This window comes from Carassius carassius, chromosome 31, assembly GCF_963082965.1.
Source record: "Carassius carassius chromosome 31, fCarCar2.1, whole genome shotgun sequence".
NCBI classification, from domain to species: domain Eukaryota; kingdom Metazoa; phylum Chordata; class Actinopteri; order Cypriniformes; family Cyprinidae; genus Carassius; species Carassius carassius.
In genome coordinates, this window is record NC_081785.1 from 12,591,666 (window position 1) to 12,618,576 (window position 26,911).

At 37.9% G+C, this 26,911-nt stretch overlaps 2 protein-coding genes across 2 annotated transcripts; one reads left to right on the top strand and one right to left on the bottom strand.

The window, feature by feature from the left end:
- Positions 1-633: 633 nt before the first annotated feature.
- Positions 634-11,737, bottom strand: LOC132111580 (YTH domain-containing family protein 2-like). Its single transcript, XM_059519006.1, has 6 exons — positions 11,492-11,737; positions 11,305-11,329; positions 9,650-9,729; positions 6,641-8,263; positions 2,027-2,089; positions 634-1,277 (listed from the first exon to the last, which is right to left on the bottom strand). The coding sequence occupies exons 1-6, from the start codon at positions 11,516-11,518 to the stop codon at positions 1,254-1,256; spliced, it is 1,842 nt and encodes a 613-aa protein (XP_059374989.1). The 5' UTR covers positions 11,519-11,737; the 3' UTR covers positions 634-1,253.
- A 7,383-nt stretch (positions 11,738-19,120) lies between these two features.
- On the top strand, positions 19,121-26,761 carry LOC132111581 (transcription cofactor vestigial-like protein 2). Its single transcript, XM_059519007.1, has 4 exons — positions 19,121-19,419; positions 20,309-20,636; positions 24,293-24,712; positions 25,874-26,761. The coding sequence occupies exons 1-4, from the start codon at positions 19,333-19,335 to the stop codon at positions 25,915-25,917; spliced, it is 879 nt and encodes a 292-aa protein (XP_059374990.1). The 5' UTR covers positions 19,121-19,332; the 3' UTR covers positions 25,918-26,761.
- Positions 26,762-26,911: the final 150 nt, after the last annotated feature.

The following is a 26,911-nucleotide window of genomic DNA, read 5'->3' on the forward strand; positions in this document are numbered from 1 at the left end:
TTTATTCTGACACTGCTAAACCACGCCAGCAGTTTTGCAGGAGTCGTTCAATGCACATGAACAAAGTAGAAGAAGGGGTGAAGTGTGCAGGCAGCTAGTGTAGGAGAGGAGTGTGGGTGCTGGGTGGAGGGGGACCAGGCAGTTTGGGACACAGGTTAGTGCACTGACCTAGTATTTAGACAAAGAAGGGGAAAATGCAACACACGTTTTGCCGAGTATACCACATTTATTTTTAATGAACTGATTATGAGAAAGAGAGGGTGCAAGGCCCACCTCATTGCAGAATTAAGAAACGGAAGAGAAAGACGAGAACAAAAAAATAAATAAAAAATTACGGGAGGAGAGCAGTCCATAGCAACATTTTTTCTTTAACTTGCAGAAGAAAAAGGAGTATATGGAAAATAAGATGACAACACTCAAACAAAGACCCCTTGTGTACACTATAAAACTGATCATGAGCAAAAGCCTTAACTCAAATTGGCTTCTCCGTTAATTGCCAAACACCCTCTATTTCCAACACACACACACACACACACACACACACAAAAGAACAAAACAAAAAACAGGAACAGAAAAAAAACAAGACATTCCTGGACATTCATTAGATTTTTTTTTGTTTGTTTTAATTAATTTTTTTATTTTTTCCCCTGGTTGAAACTTTTTTTCCCACCAGAAGGTAAAGAGACTTGTACCGACTAGTGGCCAATTAACCAATAATGGAACATCCACTGACAAGGCGACGATCATTGCACGTCCTGACTGGTTGGTTTCAGCTCCAATAAAGAGAGGGGGACTTCCTATACAGGATCCGGGAACTGGAACTTAATGATTTAAAAGAAGAAGAAGAAAAAAAAAACTATTGTAGTAAGAGAGAAGCAAAGCCATGTGCTTGGACTGTAAAAACAGATGTTTTTTTTTCAAAAACAAAAAAACTAAATTTAGGGGATAAAGAGGCAGCAGAACAAAAACAGGACCAAAAAAAAAAAAAAGTGAAAAGTACTGGGTTCACTATTAGAATCCTATAGAATTAAGTTGTAGTCCTATGAATAATCGTGTCATTTCTTTTACTACAAGTTCAAAGTAAGTCTTTTAGGTCAACATAAATCAAAAGAAGAGTCTTCATTTAGCTTCTTTTTTCCCTCTTTTTGAATCCTTGGTTAAATCTTTCCCCAAAACAAATTCTGAAAATATCTAGTTGTAAGACTGGGGAGAGACAATCGGGCCTGTTAGTCTTTTGCCCAAAGCAGTGCTTGTTACTTCACACGTCCCTGGCGATCCTGGAAAAGAGAATGAATAAAACCATAAACAATGCATGCTGGGAAGATGTTTTGAAAAATTATGTAAAATATGGACCCTTAAACTGTGATTAACTCTTTTATATGCATTTCCTAGAAAAATGTTACCAAAAAAAATAAATAATAATTACTAATAAAACAAACAAACGATTAAGGGGTTTTATTTACAATCAAACAAAAAGATGGGGGTAGTTCCTTGAGCTGCATTTCTATTATCAAACACAGTAAATCAGCATCTTTGTGAAATATTACAACAATTTAAAATAACTTAATACATTATAAAATGTAATTTTCTCCTATGATGGCAAAGCTGAGTTTTCATCAGCGAACACTCCAGCCTTCAGTGTGACATGATCCTTCAGAAATCATTCAAAGAATCAATTATCAATGTTGTAAACAATTGTGCTGTTTAACAGCTTTGATGAAACCGTGCTCTTTTTTTTCAGGATTCTTTGAATTATTTTTGAAAGCAGTAATTACTCTCTAAACAATGAGGGGGATGAAAAAAATCTTACTCTTCCCAAACTGTTGAAAGCTATTGTTACATGGCCAACACTGCCTGCTAAACAGAGACATCTATAACATTGTTAAAATGAACATTTCTTAATAACATGTCTGGTCAGGGCCTGCTGAAATTAATTGGTTAAAAACCCATTATTTACAAGCTCACAGGCACACAATTTACAAGCATGCTGACAGAAAGCTTTCAATATGAGCAGGAGGTTAATCACCTGCATTCTGTAGTGGCTCCGACTGGAGTTACTGGAGTACGGGTCACTGCCCTGAACCTCCACCTGCCCAAAAGAAATACACCATTTAATACAATACTCTTAAAATACCAAACATTTTACAAATGCAAATTACAGAGAAAGACTATTTATATATTAGGACATTATGTGTGATCATTGCTTAAGTAATGACATTTTTTCCAGAAGCATAACCAGAAACATCTATATTCACTAGAAATTCCCTGATTTTTTTTTTTTTTTTTCTGGCCTGGAAATTACAGGTATTTCCAAGTTTTCTTTGCTAGGTTTCTCCAGTCATATTATACCTAACTGTGAAACTTGTTAATAAAATAAACAAGTCTGTATTCACTGCAGGGAGATGAGGGGGAACCAAAGTACCAGCATTTGTAAGGAAAAAGGACAATAAAAGTAAGTTGAACTCAAAGGTTCTGTTTATAATGTATTTCAGTAAGCAACCCTACACAATAGAGCAATTACATCTTACTCAAACAGAAGAACTGTCCTGCTAAAAACATTCAGTGAGCTCAACTGGTGATGACTGCCCACGTATACAGAAACAACTGCAATAAGAACTCTATTCTGGAGCTTTACACCCGTTATTCACTTCGTCCACGTAACCATGGTAAAGAAATGAATTATCTAAAAATACCTCTCTTTTTGGCTTCAACAGCACCACACATTCACAGAAGAAAAAGCATTAGTGTTGACACTATACAAAAAAGAATGGTGGATATCTGGGCTGGGCTTTCAATTGTTTCAACTTGATTATGTGCTATCAGGTAACTCTATAAATGCTGTTCACCACACTAAAATACTTTATATGCTTATTGTGCATTTACAACACATAACTCCAACTCCATAAATAGATGGACACATACTATAAAGAAAGCAAAAAGATGGAGCACAAAACACTAAATTATTCAAGAAAATACAGAATAAAAGTGGTCATACCCATATATAACAAGTCTACTCCTTGTATGTGCTATTTGAAATGTTTTCACACTATTTTGCTTGTTTGAAAAAAAAACAACAACACAATTGTAAGCCGATGTTTGGTGAAATCTGAAATATGTACATGCAACATCAAAATGTTGTTCAAGGAACCGGAGAACTGATGTGACTGAAAAAATGTATCACAGATGTTTTCTTGCAGTAAACCAAAAACCCCAGCATACCTGTGGCGGAAGTTTTCAAGGTGGTTTTAACCCCATGTTTGTCATTTGACTAACATACTAACATTCAGGTCAAACCAAAGACTCAAAACGGTAGATGTCATCCTACTTATAAAAAAACAAACAAACAAAACAAACAAAAAAAATTTCAAGCTGAGAGAGAAAAATGTTATTTAATTCTCATTAAACTTTTAAAGTCCATTAACACCATACCATGAGTAAAATGGGACAGTTCAGCAAAAAAATTTAAAATAAATAAAACACATTTAAAGCCCACAGCACACCAAGTGGTGTGTGTCAGGCAAAGTTGGGTGGTTTTTGAGCGTCGGTCAGCTTTAGTTTTTTGGATGATTCTGCATGTCGAATCTGTGATGGAGCTCGTCAGCAAGAAAGACAACTCCAATTGGCTATTCAGCTTAGCAACTGGGCACAAGAAAAAACAATGATGGGAAAATAAATAATGCCACACTTCTTGTAACCTCATTTGACCAGAGGATCATTTTAATAATACCATGACTTTGTGGAATCAAACCATTGAAGTAATCTGTCAGCTATAAGCCCATTGTAAACAATGGTAAAACTGCTTTATATAGCCACAGTTAGGGCTGCAACTAACAATTATTTTGATAATCGATTAGTTGGCCGATTATTTTTTCAATTAATCAGAATTTTACTGACAAAAACACTATTCCACATTCTGCCCAATGTCCTTAAATGTGCCAACTGTATGCTATGAAAACATAGAGTGCTTAATTTGTTAGACCACCTGTCATAAGAGAAAACAAATATTTTAGGAATCGGTTTAAAAACAAAGTTTTAAAAGTGTTATTGTATTTTTTGGAAAAATGACAAACTGAAACAACTAAATAGTATTTATTCACTTAACAAAAATGACTTCTTTGCCTTTTATAACAGCTCATGCTTGCTGGCTTTGTTTATGCACTTTTTGACTAATTGGGTATGTGGAAAAAAAAAAAAAAAAAAAACACTAAAACACTTGACAATTTTCCTGCCTTTCACAGATAAAAGCAATAATTATTATAGCATTAAAAAAAAAAAAAGCTTACTACCGTTACTAAAAAGCTTACACATATTGGAGGTCTAACCAATACAGAAAGCTAAAAAATATATTTTGGTAAATACCAATACTGTAAGTTAAGAGCAGCAGTGGCACAAACCTTACAAAACTGGTTAAAAACCTTACAGATATTTGTTAAAATCACTGTAGGCTATATAGTGAATATAGTTTAAATCTCTAGATTAAAAATAAAAACAATAAAGCTGAATAATATCACAGTAATGCTCTGCAGGAACACGTTGCGTGCAATTTGATCACAGTCAGTCTCCTCTTAATGTCATTTCTTTATCCTGTCAATAATATCCTGTATGATATTTATATTCAGACAATTACACGCTGCTGTCCCTTCACAGTTCCTACTCTCATGAATTACACACACTGCATGTTGACTTTTAAACCTAAATATCAATGTTAAACAACATATTAAAGTAAAATTAATGTTTTTGCGCTGAATATCATCTCCCTCGCCTCTCCGTGTTTCGTCTGTTTAACGCGCGCATCCGCTGCGCCGGCTCTCTTTCAGTAAAGATTGCAACTTAACACAGACTGCCAGGATGGGCCTTTATGCAAAAATGGAAATGCTTATGAGAAGTTGTGACATTTACAGATAAGGATATGACCATTAAAAAATGTTTTTTGTGCTGAAGACGCATACAAGTATCTGTAAAAGCGCCCGACAGGCAAGCCAATACGCTAATGCATCAGTTTGAAACTTAAAATAATGATATCATCATATATCATCAAATTGTATCATGTAATTTTCCTGCAAGATCTCAATTCTGTTTCCTCCAATATCTGTAGATACATTTTGTCTATAGAAATGCGTTATTCAGTGCTGTAATTTGATGCAACCGGCTGCAGTTGTACATGCACTGTGGGCAGACCCGCCTAAACGATAGAGAATCGTTGTCGATGATTTTCATTTTTGATAATAATAATCCATTTGATCGACTAGTTGTTGTAGCCCTATCAACATTATATCCTAGCTTTTCGTGTTTTCCTGTTTGAACGTTAAATACAGACTACTGCCACCTGCTGGTATGAGAAGCGTAGACGTTAGTTGGCCGTTGTTTGTAGCCTGTCTGGTGTGTTCTAATGCAACTTTTTTCCCTGATTCAAGCAATGTGAGGCAAAGCCAAATTTGGTTTCCTCAGTGCTAATTCTTTGGTGTGTCTCCAACCCTAAAATTTGTATAGCCCCTTTCACACTGCACGTCGGACCCGGCATATTGCCGGAACATTGCCGGGTCGCCTTCTGTGTGAAAGCAACCATGTCCCGGGATTGATTCCGGCATTGAACCTGGGTCGGGGACCTAGTAACATTGCCGGGTTCAACCCGGGACGAGCGCTGTGTGAACAAAAGCCAGATTTAATGCCGTGTCGAAGTGATGACGCACGTTATCGCGCAACTCTTTTACCGGCTGTTTTGAAGGAAGATCAACGTTCGCGACGAAAAAATATGTGCAAACTGTAATGAAACAAGGATCAGTTTGTTCCTCACTTTACGCGCTGACGCCGAGATCGTTCGCTTGCTTCAGTGAAAGTATAACGTGCCTAACGTTTTCGACTCGTACATTACACGTCACGCCCTGATGTCACGTGTCGTTACGGGATCATTACGGGTTGTGTGTGAAAGTACGCACATATCCCGGGTAATCACTGGCAGTGTGAAAGTGCAAAATCTAGCGACCCGGGAACAATTGCTGGAACACTTTTCCTGTGTATTTGCCGGAATGGCAGTGTGAAAGGGGCTTATGATTTTCTTTCACAGAACACACACACATAGTTGTGTGTATGTATGCATATACACCTATTTGCCCATACAACGAAAAACTTAACCTTTTGCGGGAAAAGAAAAATTCTGTTAAAAAGAAATTCACAAAGGTTTGGAATGACATGAACCACCGTTTTACGTATGCTTATAATCTCTCTCTCCATGGTTTAGCCATTTGTGCAACAAACCACAAAATCTGCTATAGGGCTGCACAATAAATAGCATGCGATATTTAATGTGCATCGTCAGTAAAGCCGGTTCTGTAATCAGCGGTAAATCTCCATCAACTGCAATTCTATTACCTGCAGCAAAATTTTAGGTTGCAATTTCTAAACATTGTGTTTTTATTTATTATCCTTAGGAAAATGGGAATGCTTTTGAATTAGATAAACTCAAAGTAAACAACTCCATTTTTAAGTGAATAAATGCATGACTTCAGATTCACAATATCAAACGAAGAAAATATTGACAATGGGCCTAACATTTCAAAAATCAAAAAACATCAAAAGAACTTTCTGAAGAACTGGATAATCAACTTCATATTCCTGATGGAGAAACAGCATTGCAGATTACCTTTTTCACACTCTCCTCCTCTTCCTGACGTTTCTCGTAGTGTGAGAAGTCGTCAAAAATGGAGGTGGTGTGCTTGTAACTTGCGATGATCTTCAAAACCTGACGTGCTTTGTCCAGCGGTACCTCCTGTGTGTCACGGGAGTTGGTCACTGGCTTATTCTCGTTGTTTTCCAGACGAATGTGCCTGAGTTGGCTGTTGGGAACGTCCTTCACAAAGATCCAGCGCACATCGAAGCGCCCCTTCCACTTGTCCTGTGACCACACGCCTGCACAAGTGTTGTAGTCCACGGGTGAGCGCATCTCGGCCACACCACAGAAGTGCCCACTGCCATTCACGCTGAAGAGCAGGTAGAGCGGCCCTTTGTTGACTAGTGAACGGTAAGCAGCGTCTAGACGTTTATTGCCATGTTCTGTGCTGCACCAGATATTGTACTTAATGGAGCGATGGATGTCGTCCTCAGAGTAACTCTTGATGATAAAGACGCGACCGTGCTTTGGGTTCCAGTCAAAGTCCTTGGGATTGTAGTTGTTCACCATGCACAGTTTCTCCAGAACCGGGTGGGGCTCTGATGGCACAGCAACACCACCAATTCCTGAATTGGGAGGGGTTTGGCCAGGTCCACATGCTGCATCCCCAAAGCCATTGGCACGGTTACGCGGGGGCACCCAGCGGGTTGGCTGGGAGGGTTGGGGAGCGGAAGGGCCCTGGGAGAGTGGAGGTGGGACAGCTCCAGGCTGGCCACCTGGAGGAAGAGGGTGCTGGCCGAGTTGACCAGTGGGAGGCACTAACTGTCCGTTGCTGAGGTGCAGCTGCGGCACCCCACCGGCAGTAGCACCTGGTTGAGGAGATGACTGATTTGGCGGCTGTCCATTAGTGGGCAGGCAAGTCTGCTGTGGGGCTCCTGGTTTAGGCATAGTCCCCTTATCGTCCCAAGTCCCAATATCCATGTTATGTTTGATTGGAGGCGGCGGCAGATTCGTCCCAACAAGTCCCCCCTTGGTTTTCAGCTTAGGCTGCGGTTTGGCCGGCTTGCTGGCAATGTCCGCCCAAGACGCAGTTTTAGCGGGAGCCAAGGAGGCGGGAGACATGGTGGGAGCTGCAGACACCTGACTCAGTGGCCCTCCAGGAAGTCCAGAACCTACAACTTTGGGCGTCATGTCCCCAGCCCCAATCTTAAGCCCCGCCATGCCCTGATCTAAACTATTCATTCCCACGGCCTTGTTGAGTGGCTCGTTGGCTGCAAAGTGAGACTGTCCATCTATCATAGCACCTCCTAGTGAGCTAGGAGCATAGGCGTAACTGCTGCTGTAACCTGAGCTCTGTGTGGACTGTCCCTGAGAGCTGCTGTTCCCCCAGGCAGGGAAGTCAATCCCACTGGGGAAGAAGTTGAAGCCATGCTGTCCCAGGAAAGGGTTGCTCCCTAGTGTCCCGGACTGGCCAAACATGGCATCAGGTAGAAAGTGGTGCTCCCCATTGCTAAGCTGTCCATAAGAGGCCAGGTAAGGCATCGGGGGATCACCGCCTGTAGACCATGCTGCTTCATTCAGCGAATAGGTAAAGCCTATCGAGGGGCTGTAGTAACTGGGCATGTAGGAGTCCGACATGGCCGTATAGGCATTGCTCTGCAAAAAAGAACAATATATAAGTTTTCATATTAAGCACAGTCAGTTGCACAGACTGAAAAAAAGCACCATTACAATTATTTGTATTGTCATTAAATATTCTCTACTTTCCCTTACAATCACTGCTTATTTGATAGAAAATGAAGCTGGGGCTAAGAAATAAAGTCAACAGGAACTTACAGGATTTATTCTGCTCTAAATTCAGATTACTACCTGCACTGTCAAAATGTCACTGGCCAACACAATGTAAATGCTAAATATAAATGTATACATTGAATAAATGCTGTGCTTTTGAACTTTAATCAAAAATAATTATAAAAATAAACTGAAAATGATCTTCTCCACAAAAATACAGTTTCCAACATTTATAAGAAACACTGCATATTGGAGTAATGGCTCTTGAAAATTCAGCATTGCCTTCAAAGGAATAAATTACAACTTAAAGTATATTCTAGTTATTTGTCATTGTAAATTGTAATAAATGTAATAAAATTTCACATATAAACTGTTTTTACTGTATTTTTGATCCAATGTAAAAAAAAAACAAAAAAAAAAAAAAACACCCTAAATCAACTTACATAAACTCTTAAACTCACAGTGACCTCAGGTCAGCAGACCAACTTTATTGTTCAGCACTGTGAACTATAACCTCAAAAGTGTACTGAAACAGTGTCATAAAAGACCTCCTCTGACATGTTGAGTGCTGGGAAGAGAGGTTTGAGAAGATAGTTTGGGACTGGTCATGGACCAGGCCCCCCCTCCAGACATACAGCCTGCTCATATTTTCAACACCAGCAAACAGCTTTGTGAGGGCAACAGTGGCACAGATTCCCACAAAAGATCCCAGCATTCCTTTTACAGGGTGAATACTAGACCCTTTATTCATCTGTGTCCCATTTTCCTCAGAAGACATCCTTTGCCAGAAAACCCGTTATTTCAGCATGTATTAGCGTTGGGATTGACAAATTGGAGATTATTTCATTTGAATAAATTTACAGAATGTCTGCACAGGAGCACAAACTTAATTATTTCATTCTTTAATCACTTTTCATTACTTCCTGGTAAACAGCTGCTCTGCATTTTGCACAATTTCCTATGACTCATCAACATGCAATACAATTTAGACAGCAAATAAATATCTGTCTATGTCAATATGTATGATGAATGACTTAACTAAGTCCACACACCTCTTTAAACAACTCTCATAAGGTCTTTGGTTCCAGCATAGAGTGCCAAAGTGACACCCTAATAAGAAAACAAAGCCCAGAGACCAGGATGCAATTACAGGCCATAATGAATCCTCAAGAGACTAGGCAACAAAAACAATTGCCCTGCTCGTTGTCTCTATGGTTTCCTTCTTTTGTTCAGCTCTGAAACAAGACCTACCTGTCTGGGCTGAGCGTTCAGGTAAGGCTCGAACTCATCATCATTCAAAGTATCCTTTTGGGTAACAGCTCCGTTTTGCACTGGAAAGCAAAGGATACAGAAAGTTAGAGAACATTGTTTTTTTTTTTACATTTTTTTTTTTTTTACTTTTTTCTAAAACGTGATAATTTTAATATTAGGCCAAAACTCTATGTTTTATCTGGGAATTTTTCAACCTATGGGTGCTTCCCAAGGCACAAAACCAAAAGTCATGGTGCATTTAAGTACCCCAGGGATGTTTGTATAAGAGTTGGGAAGTCCTAATTACATCAAGTGCATTCAAATCCCTTTTTTCCCCCGAGATGCTGAGGAAACTTTCAACAAAATAGTTTTGTTTTTAGTTTTTTTACTTCTACAAAATGAATTAATTGTGCACTAGGTGTGCTTTTGTATGGTATGCTTTTAATCAATTTAGGAAGTACAATAACATTGCATATTACACAGTTAGTTACAGATGTTGTACCCATTGTCAACCATGTTCTTTCACTGACACCCCAAATTAAAAATTTGAGGCTCAAAGTAAATCCCACTCATAATTATGACTTTGGTGGTGTTCATGGGCTTTCAACTTGTAAAAACAATCTTTTCATCATGACTTGAACAGACCATCAGATCAATGCACCTGCTGCTGAGATCAACATGAACATGAAACACTGAATATCACCAAATTTAAATTTCTAGGAAATAGCTTGACTCAAAAAACAGGCATCTCATCTTAAACAGAAAATACAATCTGACAGAAATTCTATTCAGCCAGACACTTTATTTTACTAAAGTGTCAGATGTTCAATCATCACAGCCAAATTTATTTGAACGTCAGAAATCAGCCAATGACCTTAACTTCATACTAGTTTATTTATTGTCAATACAACACTGTGATCTTAAATATGTCATTAAGGTTTGATGTTTATTCTATTGCAGTTAACTTACACATTATATAGTGGTATTTAATGAAGTTTATACTGGCCCCGTTTTATTATTTCCCCAACTTTTATCACTTGGTGTCTGTTAGTGTCTTTATTTAATATTGTTAGCCAAACGATTTCAGAAAAACACTTCTAAATTGCAAATGGACTAAAATAAAAAGCTTTCAGGTCATATCCACGTGGTCATATGCACTGAATCAACACGCAACTGGATTGTGAAAGATTGATGCACTGAGTGTGGTGCTGAAAATCCCCTCAACAGGTTCCTCATGACAGCGTGTCTAGACCCCCCCCCCCCCCCCGTCTTGGCCACCGTTTCAGATGATGATTTTACGTTTAAGTGAGATATCTTCATAAGTAAACTTTTAGAAAACACCCCAAAACAGCATTCAAGCTGAATGTAGGTGGGTGTTCAGGCTGTAACGTTAACGTTACTCGGCCTTACTACTGTGCTAGGCGGCTAACGTTAGCTAGCGTTGGCACAAGACGCACATTCTGTGAGAAACTAAAACCAAACCCATACTCTACTATAAGACAAATTGTCGTTTAATTCCGCGTGGGACTGTTTTAAGAAGGGTTAACGGTTGAATTAATAGGGGAATCGGTATGAACACTCGGCCTGCTAACACAGCAGCACCAACACGAGACTCATAATAGCCCACAAATATAGCACAGCCGCACTTCACCTACCTTTGTTTGCTTGGCCTTTCGGTCTCTGGATTGGGTCCAGGTGATTCATGAAGGTGTGAGTTTGGAGAGGAAAGAGGGAGAATAAATGAAGGTTTATATGAAGCTCAGGCCTGAATTCGCGCTGCGAGAGAAAAAAACCCGCCTCGACGCCACTTCTGCTCAATGTTCACAAAGTGCCGCTGTTTACCTGCTCCAGAAGGCTGCTGGCTGACATTTCTCTCTCCCCGGAGACTGTGTGTTAGCCTGAGCGTTTGTTTGCGGGTTAAAGTCAACGGGAAATGTGTGTGTTTTCAGAGTCTTTGCGCCCGTCTCTCTCTCTACCTCTCTCAACCTCTCTCTACCGCTCTCTATCGCTCTCTTTCGCTACAGCTGCAGATCGGACACACAATGGCGGGCTGCAATTCCTCCACACTTCAACATGGCCGAGCGGCAGCCGCACGTTTATTCACGGCGGTACAGCGCCACCCTACGGCTGGGAGGAGGAGGGTGTATAGGTTATCTGATATTTAGACATTTATATAAATAAATAAATAATAATGCTTTAGTAGTAGTACACGTTCTTTTATTGCGGTGCTACACATACAAATTTGTTATTCCTTTTATACAGTAAATTGTTTTTATATACCGAATATTCATATCTAATATTTATAAAACATGTTTTTGATAGTGCTCTTTCCTCACAGTGGTGCTAGGCATCTGGATTTAGACTATCGGCTAGATTTTATGAACTCTGTGGTATAAGCTTGTTTGTCTCAGTTTAAAAATATCATCCTGAAATCGAAGAGCTTGGTATGTTATCATCAACATAAAAAATGGCTAAAATATCAAACTTATCTGATATAAAATGAAACACCCTTGTGTAAGTTATCTCACACATGTGCTTACTTTATTTCCATCCTGTTATGAACAGAAATGAAGAAATAGATAAATAAACCCTGCTTATATTTTAATATTAATGTAATGGCTTTATATTGTATTTGTTTGTCGTGTTTTATGAACTATGAGAGTCCCGGTAGAAATAATATCTGCACTGTCACTTGTATGCCACTAGATGTTATTATTATGCAGCAAATTTATATTAGTCAGTCCACTGGCCAATTGATAGTTTTCACGTGACGTCACCTGGAGGGCAAACCGAGGCTTTGCTGCACTGACCGCCAGACGCCAGTTATTTTTACGCAGTTTGCACAAAGAACTTACACTGACAAGTGACTGAAAGCTATCAAAGCCAATTAATTCATTGCAGACGTGGACCAAATTGACCACTTGTAAGCGAAAAATGCATTATTTTTAAGTGTTCACATGTGAGTTATATGCTAATTCTTATTTTGGTAGTGTGTTTGAGCCAAAGTCCTTTATTATAGAGGTGGTGTTGGCGCAGTGGATAAGACACATGCCTTTGGTGTGAGAGACCTGTGTTTGAATCCACTGTGAGACACCGATGTGTCCCTGAGCAAGACACTTAACCCCTAGTTGCTCCAAAGGCGTGCGACCTCTGACATATATAGCATTTATAAGTCGCTTTGGATAAAAGCGTCAGATAAATGTAAATGTATTATTTATTGTATTCTATATTCTTTGGTTTGAGCGTGAGAAGAGTTATTACACAGGTGGCGAGCAGCACTTGAATGATCTAGCAAATAATGCATAATTGTGTTTAAATAACACACCTGCCATTGTTTGTATAAAAAGCTAGAAAATTAACAATAGTTGCCTAACCCCTCTCTCTTTCTCAGTTTTTACAAAAACTGTACAACTGTATTAGCCTATTAAAGCAGTGCAAACTAGAGGAATAAAAACAGAGAGTAAACGTAGTAAAAATACAAGTGTAAAATAAAAATGTAAAATAAAATGAGAAAATTATTAACAAATGTAATAAAATCGAATAACACTTATTTGCTAATACACTTTAAAAAAAGAAAAAAATTGCCTACTTTAACAAATGTACTGCTCACTTTTAATGTTAGTTAATGCATTATCTAATGAGACCTATTCTGAAGTCTTATGAATAATTTCTTCTTTAGATCAGTGGAAGCCAAAAAAATAATGCAAAATATACCACTAATAATAATAAACATATGCACAAGGCATGATCACTTAGTCACACACACACACACACACACACACACACACACACACACACACACACACACACACACACACACACACACACACACACACACACACACACACACACACACACACACACACACACTAACACAAATAAACTTGTTAAAACCTGCAAGGAGTGACATTAATGAATGACCAATTAAGATGGTGTTTTTACTGTTTACTGAATGTGTATTGATCCAATTTGTGAGTCTCAGACTGTGTCAGAGCAACTCATTTTGTAAATGATTTAAGAGATGTGAGACCTGTGCTCTATAACCTTTCAAGCTTCAGTCATGGCCTGTTATTTGCTTTTAAAGCCCGAGTGTCAGATCTTCTAAGATTGCTCTGATGGAAAAATGATTTGTGGTCTAATGAATCTCTTATAGTGTAAGTAATCAGCTCTCTGGTTCATCTTGTTTTAATATAGCATTTGATGTATATACTTTGAATGTTGTGGTTGGATGTGTTTATTCCAAATTACCTATACTTTATCTTTTATTCTTTGTCGGATTTTAAGTTTTGTAGGACACATGGGTCCCAATTGAAATCTAATGACCATGAAAAAAGGAAGAAAAGGGCAGTTGATAGTTTCACAATGACACATATGTCACATTTGCGATTCCTGGCACAATGTTCTGATACAAATTTTCAGTAACTCGTCCTTCCTTATTGTACATTAGATGTTACTATAGTAATAAAAGTAAATCATGAATAATTATATGCAACTAATCCTAAACCATACCCTGATCCTAACCCTACAGTAAGTAATTAATATATCTCCGTAATTAAATATATAACTACAGTGTAAAAAGGGCACTAAATGTATCATATTAAAAAAAAATAAATAGCTGAGATATTTCACAGGGTATTGCTTTTAAACGCTCATAATAAAGTTAATGTTAGGTAAAAACTTTTAGCCTGAATGCACTGTAAGTCGCTTTGGATAAAAGCGTCTGCTAAATGCATACATTTATTTATTTAATTTATTTACATTTAAAGAAGAAGAAGAAAAAACACTTGTCCCCACATTTACATAGTTTCAAAGAACACGTTCTCTCATTTGCTGAAGAGTAAAAGTTCCAACATTTGTCTGCGATGTCATAACAGCTCTGCCTCTCATTGCTGCATGTGACAGGTCAACAATGGGTGAATTTTATATTTAAAAATGATGGCACTGATCTGAGTAGACTGTCCTGCACTCAGATTGCACAGGGATGATGGTACTGTCATCTCAGTTTCAGGGTCCTGTGAGAAATAAGAGAGGGAAAACTATGGGATAAAGTATTTGGAGTTGTGCAGTTGGTAGGGCAATGACCTTCTTAACATAGAGACAGGTTTTATTTGACAGAAAAAGAGTCAACAATTACAGACACTTGATTCTAATGTCATTTGTATATTCTTGCATAATTTTCCACAGATTTTCCATGTGGAAGTCTGGTTGATTATCAGCATAAAGCATTTTCCCCCCTTGACCCTTTCTGATTGGCTAGCTGTTGTAACTGAGGGCAGATCTGCCAGTTTACCAGCCAATAAAAATAGCTGTAAACTCTATGATGTCACCACTGAATAAATCACTTTGAATATGAAATGGTGCAGAATTCCCACAATTCAAAGCAGTACATCAGCACATTCATGTAGAACCAGTAAAACAGAATTCCCTAAATACACTAAATAACAACATATTTATACTGAACTTTATCCAATTACATGAAATTTTTATTTATTTATTCCAAAACAAAACTGAAAGTGTTTTAGGTAAATTCAGGGAATACTGTGGGAAACAAAAAGCCACGATGAAGCATTGGAGAGCACTGAAACATTTGGTGGAACTGCCCTTTAACGTGAATTGTGTATGTGATTGTCTGATAGTGTGCAGAATGAACTCATCTGCGTTCCTGGCATTATGAGGAACCAACACCATCTGACTGCAGCGGAGTAAATTATCGCTGTTGGAGCATGTGACACAACAGCTTTGAAACCACATCTCCCCTTCAGTTCAGTTTCTTTCTTTCTTTCTTTCTTTCTTTCTTTCTTTCTTTCTTTCTTTCTTTCTTTCTCTGGGGACAATAGTGCCCTCCTGTGCTTGTGGGACAGGAATGTTCAACAGCAGGGTGACAATCTCCTGCTAGGCCTTTACAAACACACGCACACATATACACCGAGGATGACATCAGCTGCTTGTCTACATCGCTGGGACACTCCAGGCTGCCAAAGGGGGAATGTAGCACCCGTCAGTTACTTCAGCCATGTTGCTTGTTCACGTACTATCCATACTGAGTGGGTTAGCTTTTAATAAACAGGCCCAAATATGATATAATATAATATAATATAATCCTATGAGTTAAAAACAAAAAAAAGGTTTGTTGTGAGCTATTAAAGATGGCGATTCTTCTATTCCCCTGCTTCAAAAATAAAATAAAATATGATCTTCTGAGTTAAAAGTCAATAAAAGGTTTATTGTGTTAAAGGTTTATAAAAAAATAATATTTACATAATAAAATAATACTGTTATTGTAATTGTTATTGATCCTATGGTTTAGCAAACAATGCTGGACTTTCCAAAGCAAGGAATGGCCTTGTGTAAGGTATCATACTGAACCAAACTGAACCAAATTCATCTAATTGCAGTAGTTTAATTGCAATACATGGCAAGGGAAAAATCTAACATTTAACAAATTGTTAAGCTTGAGATAATCTTAGATGACAATCATGCATCTTTAGTTCCTGCTCTTAGCTCATGTGTGTTTGGGGGGTAAAGTTAAACCAACATTATAGAGCCCTTGTTATGATGTAGAATTAGACTGCTTGTGTCCTTTGTTGTGGTAAGACAGCACACGTGTTTGTGTGTGTGTGTGTGTGTGTGCATGTGCACTTCCGGAGGAACTGGACACCACACATTGAGCTATAGCTGACAAACAACACTATAACCTCCAGCCACGACCCCTTTGGTGATGGACTAGATCAGGTCCTATAATCAGAATATTGTTTCAGGGTCCTCACAGAATATGACCCCCGTAAGTGTGCTAGCTAAAGAGAGTGTTTTGTATTTATTTTTAGGAATTGAATTGTTTTATTTGTTTTGTACTTGAAATATAAACCATCTTGTTCAATACCATGCTTCCTGTATCACAGATGCATGTCAGTCAGTCAGTATAATTATACTTAACTAAAAGTAAAAAAAAAAAAAAAACTGTGTTACATTCCTTTTTTTAAATAAGATTTTAAGGTTAAAATGTATATTGAAATATAAGGTATAGAGTATTTTTGAAAGATTTATTTTTAAAATACATTTTAAAAAGTATATAAAACATTTTAAATAATTATAAAATATAAATATTTGATTTCAAATTGTTTTAGGATTTTTTTGTATAGCATGTTACACAATATTACATCAACGTCCATAATGTGTTTTGTAACAAAATACTATCTGTACAAAGATCTGAATGTGTTTCCTTGTTAACTTAAGTGTTGCAGAAGAAAACAGACACAAACACATACAGACTTAGGAAGAAGGGCCTGGACAGTGAATGAAACAGGAATAAAGAGAAATGGAGCTTGAAGGAGAGTGAAGGGAAGGAGGGGGCCATCTGTCCTTCTCCTCTGTTCCCTAGTTTGGTCACTCAGAGCTCTACATTGGGGGTCATACACTGGGGCTCAGAGATTGTGATACAGACTGGGCTAGACATCACATGCATACACATATAGTCATACAACCTGTTTTCTTAGTAATGACAAATGACTTACTGTTCCAAAAAGGAAGGAGAGAGTGATATGTGTTGCTGGGAAGACTTTGAGAAAAAGCGAGAGAGAGAGAGAGAGAGAGAGAGAGAGAGAGAGAGAGAGAGAGAGAGAGAGAGCAAGAGCAATCGGTCATGGCCATTAATTTAAATGGTTCATCCTACATGTGGTCACAGTGCAGAGTCTGTTTTAAACTCTGTGCTGCGTGTCATCAGGAGCAGCTGTCCGTCACGCTGAAGCTCTCAACCCCTTTCCCTGTGGCATTGCATCATTCCCCCTGTTACCCAAAAAAACCCCACACCAATGTGAGTAAAGTTTCACAGTATGCTTTAGCCGAGACAGATATTAGTTGGGCAACAGCATGTCCATGACTGCAAACACATTCAGATAACAAGTCTTTTAAATGCATGTAAAATGAGAGGTTAATGGTCCCGGACCTCCTGACCTCCACCAAGGAATAGTTAAGCATGTACTCATGACAGCAGTGTGGAGTTTGATCCAACTTTGTCTCAAGTGTCCATGTCTCTCATTCCCATAAATGTACCTCATAACTGAGTCTATTGGGTGTGTTAAAACAAATCAATACGTTGCATTTGCATGAAGTTCTGCAAGTGTTTTTTTTTAATGATCAGACACAGTAAATGTCCTGTGCTTACTTTAGTAATGTATATGTGAATATACATGGGAACTGTTTCATATATTGTATAAGGTTACTTTTATATTACTATTATCATTGTTATAGAAGTAATACAAGATATTAATAACAATAACATATTGGCATTTTATATATATTTAAATACAACAAAAATAAATATGATAATAAATAATCGTATTTTGCTTAAATTATATTTTTATCAAATATTTTAATATTTGTAACAAATTTTTGGTGATTGACATGTTTGTTCGTTTGTTCTTGAGTTCATTGAAAAATAATGTGTATATTATTTAAGAGCACTGAAATTTTGGACACTTTACATGGCAGAACCAGTTGGTCTGAAAACAATTATATTAGACAGAGAATTTATTGGTCAATTGAAGCTGACAGAGTTCTGGCACACATCTCCTCGGTCGACCCTGAGCAAACACTTCAGAGACATTCCTCTCTGTTTAACACTGCTGGATGAAATTCTGCAAATATTCCACACGATTCTCTTAACGTTCTAGAATGTCTGTCAGAAAACTCCTGGCACTCAAGGTCCAATGTGAACATATTAATATCTGGGAGAATATCTGACACATTTAACAGAGCAGGGTCTAGAAGAGGTTCCTTCTTGAGGAGAGCATTAACAGTTTTGATTTGGAATATTAATACTAGAACAGAGACAAAATTAATAGGTGTGTGTTTGACTGACCTCGTGTTTGTTTAAGTGAAGGTGATAACGCGAGCTAGATTTGAGAGGAATCTCTTTGCTCATGTGCTGGTATGGATTGGGTGTCCAGTCTATACTTCACAACCTTGTGCCACCCTGAGAATCAGCCAAATACCACCAATGTTCTTCAGCACAGTAAGATAACAGCAAGTTTACTACATTATGTTTTTTTTAATTAATTTGAATTGAATTAAATACATTTTTGGAACTTTATTATTTATTTATTTTATTTAATTTTATTTATTTATTTACATTCAGTATATCTAAAATATATACATATAATTTTATAGTTTTATATATATATATATATATATATATATATATATATATATATATATATATATATATATTACTTAAATTTGGAGTTACAACAAGTTATGCAAAATAGGCCTATTTATATTGCATATATTTATTCCAAAAAAATGGTACACGTAATTGCTTAGGCATCAATCATGATAGATAAATGGGTAGTCCAAACCGGTAGCCCAAACGTGCTCTGCATTGTATGGATTACGCTGTAAAATTTTCGAGGGTGGTCGGGGGTCTTGGTCTGGGGTGGGAGGGGTCGTCATGTGAATCTCTTTCTTGGGTTCATTCTGTGGTATAAACCTAACCACAGTCCCGCGAGCGCAGCTGTCAGGTGCGCGTCACCGTGGATCACCGATCAGTCTCCGCGCGCTCTGTTTACTGAAACCGAGATGTTGCACAGTCCGAACTGACTTTTCTTTAGCCGTTTCTCTGCTTCTGCACGTGAAACAGAGCGCGACAGTTCCGCTGCCCACGATCCAAGAGGAGCGAGCGGGTTATCATGAGTTGTCTGGATGTTATGTACCCGGCTTATGGTCATTACGCACCGTACGCGCACAAAGCTTCAGCGTTTATCAGCACTTTACCGGTAAGCAGGTTTCCGCCCAATGCATATGGGTAATGCATGCTTAAACTGTAATTAAGTGTTATTGTCTATTTACTTTTTAATGTTTATGTCACGAATGTTTTTGGTCTGCGTGTGAGGTCTGTTAGAGCGGGGCAAGTTGCCACATTCCACTGAAAATTTCTTAGGTGCTGTATCGGCATAAACCTTTATTTTCCATTATTACACAGAAATAAAATTCAGTAAGATGCAGTTCACTGAAGACTTTGACCTTTTGCGCGGGAAATGTTGTCACATTAGATGGGACAAGTTGACATTAAATCGTTTGCATGAACTTTTCAGCTACATTTAAACAGTAAAAAATAGGAAACAACAAATCAATTAATGAAATAGCAAAAAGGTTGCATATAATGCAAAAAAAAAAAAACGTGGTCAACGACTATTGTGATTGATAAATTACACAAATAAATATGAAATAACTTTCACAACACAGGTGGAAGCCTAACTGTATGTACTTGTGTAACTTTATTGTGTCTAAGTTTTTTTTTTATCCAACCAAATATATTGTAATAAAAATATGATATTGTAATTTTGAAGGTTAAATTCACAAAAGTAATTCTAATTTAAGAGATTTTAGAACAATATGTTTGAAACCAACATACAAAACCACTGCTAGAGAAAACAAGCTTTGGTGTAAGGATTTTTGACACAAATGTATAGTTACTGAGAATATGACAACTAGCCCTGGTCTTACCTAATCACAACTGTCATACAAATACATTCATAATTACAAGGTCAAACACATGCACATACACACAAGCATACAAAAATACTGACACAGTCAGACACACACAAACACACCGGACACAAACAGAATGTGTCGCAATGTCTCTCAGTTACTTCTTTTTCTTAGGCACCCCTTGTACTGAGAAGCCCCTCGTCTCGCTGTAGGGATCTGATGGACAGCGTGGGGGCCCCGTGCTGCTTGGAGGGTGTCCTGGTTTCTGCAAGAAGCTCCAGCTCTGGGGGTCCGCCCCTATCACCGTATCCTTCGGCTGGACAGGTAGAGGAGGCTACGAAGGACAAAGAGGTCGGGGAGGCAGAATATCTGAGCTCACGATGTGTCCTCTTCACCTACTACCAAGGGGACATTAGCAGTGTGGTGGACGAACACTTCTCCAGAGCTCTTAGCACCTATATGGAGGCAGAGGGCAAAAAGAGGCACAGTGATCCCAGCACAGGTAAGAGTGCTGCAAAAGCACTCATCAGTTTGAATGGAGACAGATGCACGACACAGGCAAAAGAAAAAGAATTTAAAATCACTGCAAATAATTTGCGTGCACAAATCTCAAGTCATCCCCAGTACAATGCACTGAATTGAATCAAATCAATTTGAATTTAATGTATCTTTTGAAGCTGTTATTAGAACAAAGTCAGTGAGAAATAAAAGACATAAAAAAGGGACATTTCACCTCAAAATGTAAATTATGTCATTATTTAGTCATCTCATTATATCCTTAAGTCGTTCCAAACCGGTGCAACTTAGATATTTCTTTCTGCACATGTAAAAAAAAAGGTTCTTTATTGGCATCATTGGTTTCACGAATAACTTTAAATATCCAACTTTGCATAAAAAAAAGGTTTTTTATAGCGGAAAGAGGTTCAGATTATTAAAATATTCTTAAAACTAAGAAAAAAGTTTTTTATTTTTAATTATCTTTTCTTCAATGTTTTATTTATTTATTAATTTAAGAAAGTTCTTTGTTTGTATACCTCAAAACATTGATTTCCATTGATTTCCTATTGATTCAATAAAAGAACCATCTTGAGTTCCTCAAAGACATTTTTAAGAATGTTACAGCTGTTTGTATACATACTCAAAAAATGTAACTTAAAAACAGTAGTATCTAAATTAACTGGTTTTATTGAAGTCAAAAATGTTATTTAACATCACTGAACCAACCTACATCAATGTACTCAAACAACACTCACTTTTATGGGTTAAATCAAGGTTTAAGGTAACAGCTGCAGGATATCACTCAACAACAATCAGCTGAAACAGTCTTTAAAATATCTTCTTTCATTTTCTGCAGAAGAAAGAAAATGAGCTTACAACATCATGAGGGATGACCATATTTTCATTTTTATGTGAACTATCCCTGAAAATGAACAAATAGTCACAAATGTCTTTTACTTTCTGTCCCTTTTGTGCCGCCAGCTGAGTTAGCGTGAGTAGCCTGTTGAATACCAGCTTGCACAAGTGTCCGCGATGCAAGGTGGTGCTTAATGTGTGTGTTTACTTTAATGAACCTTTGGTATATTCCTTCCCTCCCTCCCTCCCTTCCAATGACATCTTCATCTAGTTTCTCAGACGCTGCCTGCCTCCCAACAGATACTATGTTTATACGTGGCGGTAAGCGCAATGGCTCGAGCTCCATATCGCGTTTAAACGGCTCACAATACCGAGCATCAGATTTATGAGGAGCTCGCCCACCCCTCCTCTGATCATGACTACATCACCGGTGTCTTTTTTCAGAAGAATTCTAAATATAAAAGTATCGGCTAAAAACATACTTCACCCCTCCCTCCACATTCTATGAGGGGGGCGAGAGGGTTAGTAAAAACAACAGGTGGGGGCACGAGCAGAGACAGGGGTCTGCAGGTCTGTGGAGGTGCTGAGGGGCCGATATGAAGGAGGAGAAGACCACATGCGGTTCTCCAGGTTTAACTTTCTGCCTTATATAGATCTTTATGACAGACAGACTTTTGTGCCTTTTGCTTGTCTTTCTTCTGCTGTTTTGTTGCTGGTCAATATCTTGACCTCTTCGTCTTTTGTGCCTCTTTGATGGGGTTTCTTCTTTTCTAGCCCCCCCCTCTTTCCGTCTCTCATCTCTCTCATGTGGCCATGTGTATTTCTGTGATGTGTGCTAAGCTCTTTAGAAGCAAATGGAACACCACATGATTCAATCAGAAAGACATCTGAGGGCGTGGGGCTGGAAACCATGTGAAATCATGTGACAAGCCTGACCTGAAAGTCCAAGGTGCAACGAGCTTACATGTGGACAAATGGGACACAGAGAAATGCCATCTCAGCTGAACCTCTAATAATATGATAACTGACCGACACCAGTGTAGAAAATAGAGGAGGGTTTGAGGGAGTCGGTCCCCTCTAATTAAGTTTAGTGTTTCAGCAGCGTTCAGACAACATTTCAGGAACCACAAACTTGAGATTACAAGTTAGTTAAAGCACACCGAAGGGAGATGCTCCAAAACAGTGGTTATATTCTCCTGAGGTCAGCATAGCAACTGCAGTGACAGAAAAACTTTTCATGAAAGACATATATGTTGATTTCTGGTGCATTTTTTTCAACATATTTTCCTTTAAAGGGGTCATATGATGTTGCTAAAAATAACATTATTTTGTGTATTTGGTGTAATAAAAAAGGTTTATGTGGTTTAAGGTTACTTTCCACATACACATTATTTTCCACATACTGTACAGTATTGCTTCTCCTCTATGCCCCGCCTTCTGAAACGCATAGATTTTTACAAAGCGCATCGCTCTGAAAAGCGAGGGGTGCTCTGATTGGCCAGCTATTCAGTGTGTTGTGATTGGCCGAATACCTCAAGCATGTGACGGAAATGCTATGCCCATTAATATACTTTGATGTCGTCTGTCCCGGGGCACAGAGACAAAAACATTAAAACCCATTATAAATTAGGCATTTGTTGCATCCAGTGCGGACATAATTATGGATTATAATGACAATACCAGCAGTTCTCAATTCCAGTCCTCATGCCCCCAGTTCAGTATTTTGCATGTCTCACTTCAAATAATCAGCTCATTAGAAGTGAGCTCAGGCATGAACTGTGTTCCGACTGACATGGTCCTTACTCAGTGTTCATTGCTTCCTACTCCCCTAGCAGTGGAAATCTGTTGAAGTTTACTTCACTTCCGAACATTCGTTCACGGATTTGGTGATGGTGAACTGTATTAGATTTCTACCAGACATATCGTTTGGTGAGCCAAATAATTAAATTTTAATCTCATCTGACCATTACACCTTTTTACATGTGGCCTCGTAATTTCATGGTGCGTTTTTGCAAAGCACATTGGATTTAGTTTCTTGCAACCCTTCCATATAAGCCAGATTTGTGGAGAATTTCTGATATTATTGTTACATGCACACAATGATCACTCTTTGTCTTAAATTCCTGCAACTGCATCAGAGTTTTGCTGTAGGCTTCTTGGTCATCTCTGACCAGTTTCTTCCTGGCTCTTTCATCCAGTTTGGAGCGACATCCTGATCCAGAGAGGGTCTGTGTTTTACCAAACACCCCCCACTTCTTAATAATAGACTTCGCTGTGCTTCAGGGCATTGATAAAGACTTTTTACAACTTTTTTTTGTATCCATCTCCTGACTTGTGCCTGTCCACAACTTTATCCTGGTCATCTGTTGCCAGTGGCTTTTCAACCATTGTTGATTGTTTGCTTCAGCTGCACTACCAAGGACTGAAATGCTCTTGGACAGCTCTTGCCATGCTGATCTAATCAAAATAAGATGATCACAGCTGAAAGTCAAATAGCTTTGTGTGCCATTGAGAAGGTGATTGTCTACAACTGATTGAGTTTACAATCATTTTTAGGAGAGGGGTGATCCTTTTTCAACTCACTGCTTCTGTTTTTTTGACATGTTGGTGTTACAGCTTTCACTTGGACATTATAAGTTGCACTGAGTAAATACAGCTGGATAAAACAAAAACTGGCTGCAAAACAACAAAATATAATACACTGTAAATCAAAATTGATAGAATTTTCTCTCTATGCTAACATTACATTACACCTTTTGCTTTCTGTTTCTCTTTGTCATTCTTTTACTTTTCTCTCCGCTTTAGATGCTTCAGCCTCAAGCAGTCGGCGCAGTTTCCCTCCATCTTTCTGGGACAGTAACTACCCCTCTCCACCCAGTCGACCCCACTGTGATTCTACAGGCATTCCTAGCTATGCTATGGACCCCTATTCCCAGGCCCTGCACCCGGGTCTGCCTCACTCACATGCTCACCCGCACCCATCAGAGTCCTGGAGCTACTCTCAGAGCCAGCCCTATCCCCCCCCACGGTCCCTTCACGAACTGTACTCCCCTCCTGGGCTGGATGCCCACTACGGACCCCTACTGATGCCTGCTGTCCGGCCGCCTCATCTTTCGACGCTGCCCGGGCATTATGATGTGGGAAAGCTGGACGCCAACCCATCATGGCCAGGGTTGCTTCCGCCTGGGGAAGTGGCACAAAGTCTGGCTCTCAATATGGAACCAGGTAATGTGATCTAATGTGGGGAAATAAAATGCAAATAATGAGGTTATTGTAGTTAAAATGTGTGCTTTTCATATTTAATGAATATTAATAATTTAATTGATATTAATATTTAATGATATAAAAAAAACAACATTTAAACATTCTAGATAAATAATGTATTTAAATGTTACATAATTTAAATATGAATAAAAGTAAATAAATTGCATTGTGATATTTCAAGAGAAATTAATACATTTTAATATTTAGAGATATAATTTTGTGTTCAGAAAGGGTTTATGGTTCATGGTTCATGGTTCATGGTCATAAAACTAAAAGATGCTTCTCGTAATTTTCTAATGCTTATATTTCCAATGAACATTTATCAACTTTTTTTAAACAAAATCTTGGCAACATATTAAAATCGCCCCTACAAAAAACGAAGTAACAAAATGTGATAAAAAAGGAGAATTTAGGAATTTAGAAAAGTGTCCCTGAAGAGTGTATTTCTTCAAATGATTATGTTAGTGATTAATATTGATTCATAGAATACGTTATCACTTTAAAAATAAAAAAAATTGCAAGGTTGCTGTATAACCTGGCAACATCAAAAATGTCTATACTGTATTAACAAATAGTCTAAGTCAGCATCAGCTATTCATCAAACTTAATCAATTGTACTTATAATCCCAGAGACGCATGATTAACCATTTAAGGCAGTTGCAATCTGTGACACAAGAGTACAATAAATAAAACATAATAAGTAAAAATATAAAAACATAAAATATAATACGTAAAAATAAAATTGCCCACAACTGTTTTTAGTTCTAACATTTGAGCTATTTTTCTTTTTTAAACTGAATATTGAGGAAACTTCATCAGTAATTTGCTGGTAAACTCAGTTTGGAACACAAAGCTATTAAGTTTTTATATGTGGTACAGAACATTTTCCAAACTAACAAATTACAGATCAAATTTCCACAATGTTCTATTTAGAAAAGTGCATAAATTAAGTTAAAAGCAAACAAGTCACACACCCTCCAGGTTAATGGCAGGAAATGGATTGTTTCGCCTCAGTTGTTGGTGCTTATTATATAGAGGGCTTGCAGCCACCATGGAGATTGTGTGTGTGAATGGGTCCGCCTTGTTTTCAGCCATTGTGTTCATGTCTGCTTTGCACCGCAGGTCTCCAGCACCACAAGAAAGGGAAGGAGCTCTACTGGTTTTAATGAGAAGCCCTTCATCGACCATCCAATTAAAGTCTGCAGTTTGGCCCATTGTAGCTGAACTGTTGTTTCTTTAGCCCCCACACACAGACGCTCTCTTCACCAGCGCAGCACACGCTCTGAACACGCTCCAAGACTATTTGTGTGCACCATGGAGATATGAACATAGGGTGATGAGAGAACACCTTGGGGAGGCAGAGATGCTAGATCACATGGTCTTTCTGTTTTTTTTTATCCGTTTTTATCATTTTGATCTTTTTAAAATTAATTTATTGTGGTGTAAAAATCCAGCTTGTCCTCTACAGTACTTTGTTTCGACGGTGAGATGTAAGAAACATTGCATGGTGCAGTATATACACAAAATGATACATTTTCTGAAAATCTGGCTGTTTATATTTTGATTGAATAAGGATGTCAGCAATGTGTTTTTATTGTTTCTTTGCATTATTTTTTCTTCTCATGTACAGTATTTTTATATATATAAATATATCTACAGTAGTATTTATGTTTCAATTAAAATACACTTACGGCCAGTGCTTAGTTTTTTTTTTCTCTTGGAAAACGTGCTATGGTATGAAACAGCTACAATAAACCTGAGAGAACACAAAGAATTAATAAACCATACTTTATAAAAGAGTGAAATAAAATGATGTGATTTTCCAAGTTAATGAACCACTGTAAAGAACCGACAAGGTTCCATAAATGTTGTTATAAGTAATGCAAGTTATTTTATTTTTTATTTTTATGTGGGTCTACTTTATTGAATTAAAAATGAACAGACTTGTTCTGTTAAGACTGAAAATGTAAGCAATTGTTTGTATTTCCATATTAAAAATGCATTTAAATATGTTGCCTTGTTCTTGGCTTATTTCTCATTTCTAAACGATGTCTATGGTTATGAGCGTGTACCAAAAAAACATTTCCAGCTAACATGTTAGTCACAGAAAGAAAGCCTTCATTTCTCTTTCATATGTTGTGTATGATGGGCTTTTGTAGC

Excerpts from the sequence above, each read along its gene's own strand:
- LOC132111581 (XM_059519007.1), top strand. The coding sequence starts at position 19,333 with ATGAGTTGTCTGGATGTTATGTACCCGGCTTATGGTCATTACGCACCG. Across the intron at positions 19,420-20,308 it reads CGTTTATCAGCACTTTACCG|GCACCCCTTGTACTGAGAAG; the intron begins GTAAGCAGGTTT and ends TCTTTTTCTTAG. Across the intron at positions 24,713-25,873 it reads GGCTCTCAATATGGAACCAG|GTCTCCAGCACCACAAGAAA; the intron begins GTAATGTGATCT and ends TTTGCACCGCAG.
- LOC132111580 (XM_059519006.1), bottom strand. The coding sequence starts at position 11,518 with ATGTCAGCCAGCAGCCTTCTGGAGCAG. Across the intron at positions 11,330-11,491 it reads CCAGCAGCCTTCTGGAGCAG|AGACCGAAAGGCCAAGCAAA; the intron begins GTAAACAGCGGC and ends GACCCAATCCAG. Across the intron at positions 9,730-11,304 it reads GAAAGGCCAAGCAAACAAAG|TGCAAAACGGAGCTGTTACC; the intron begins GTAGGTGAAGTG and ends TTTGCTTTCCAG.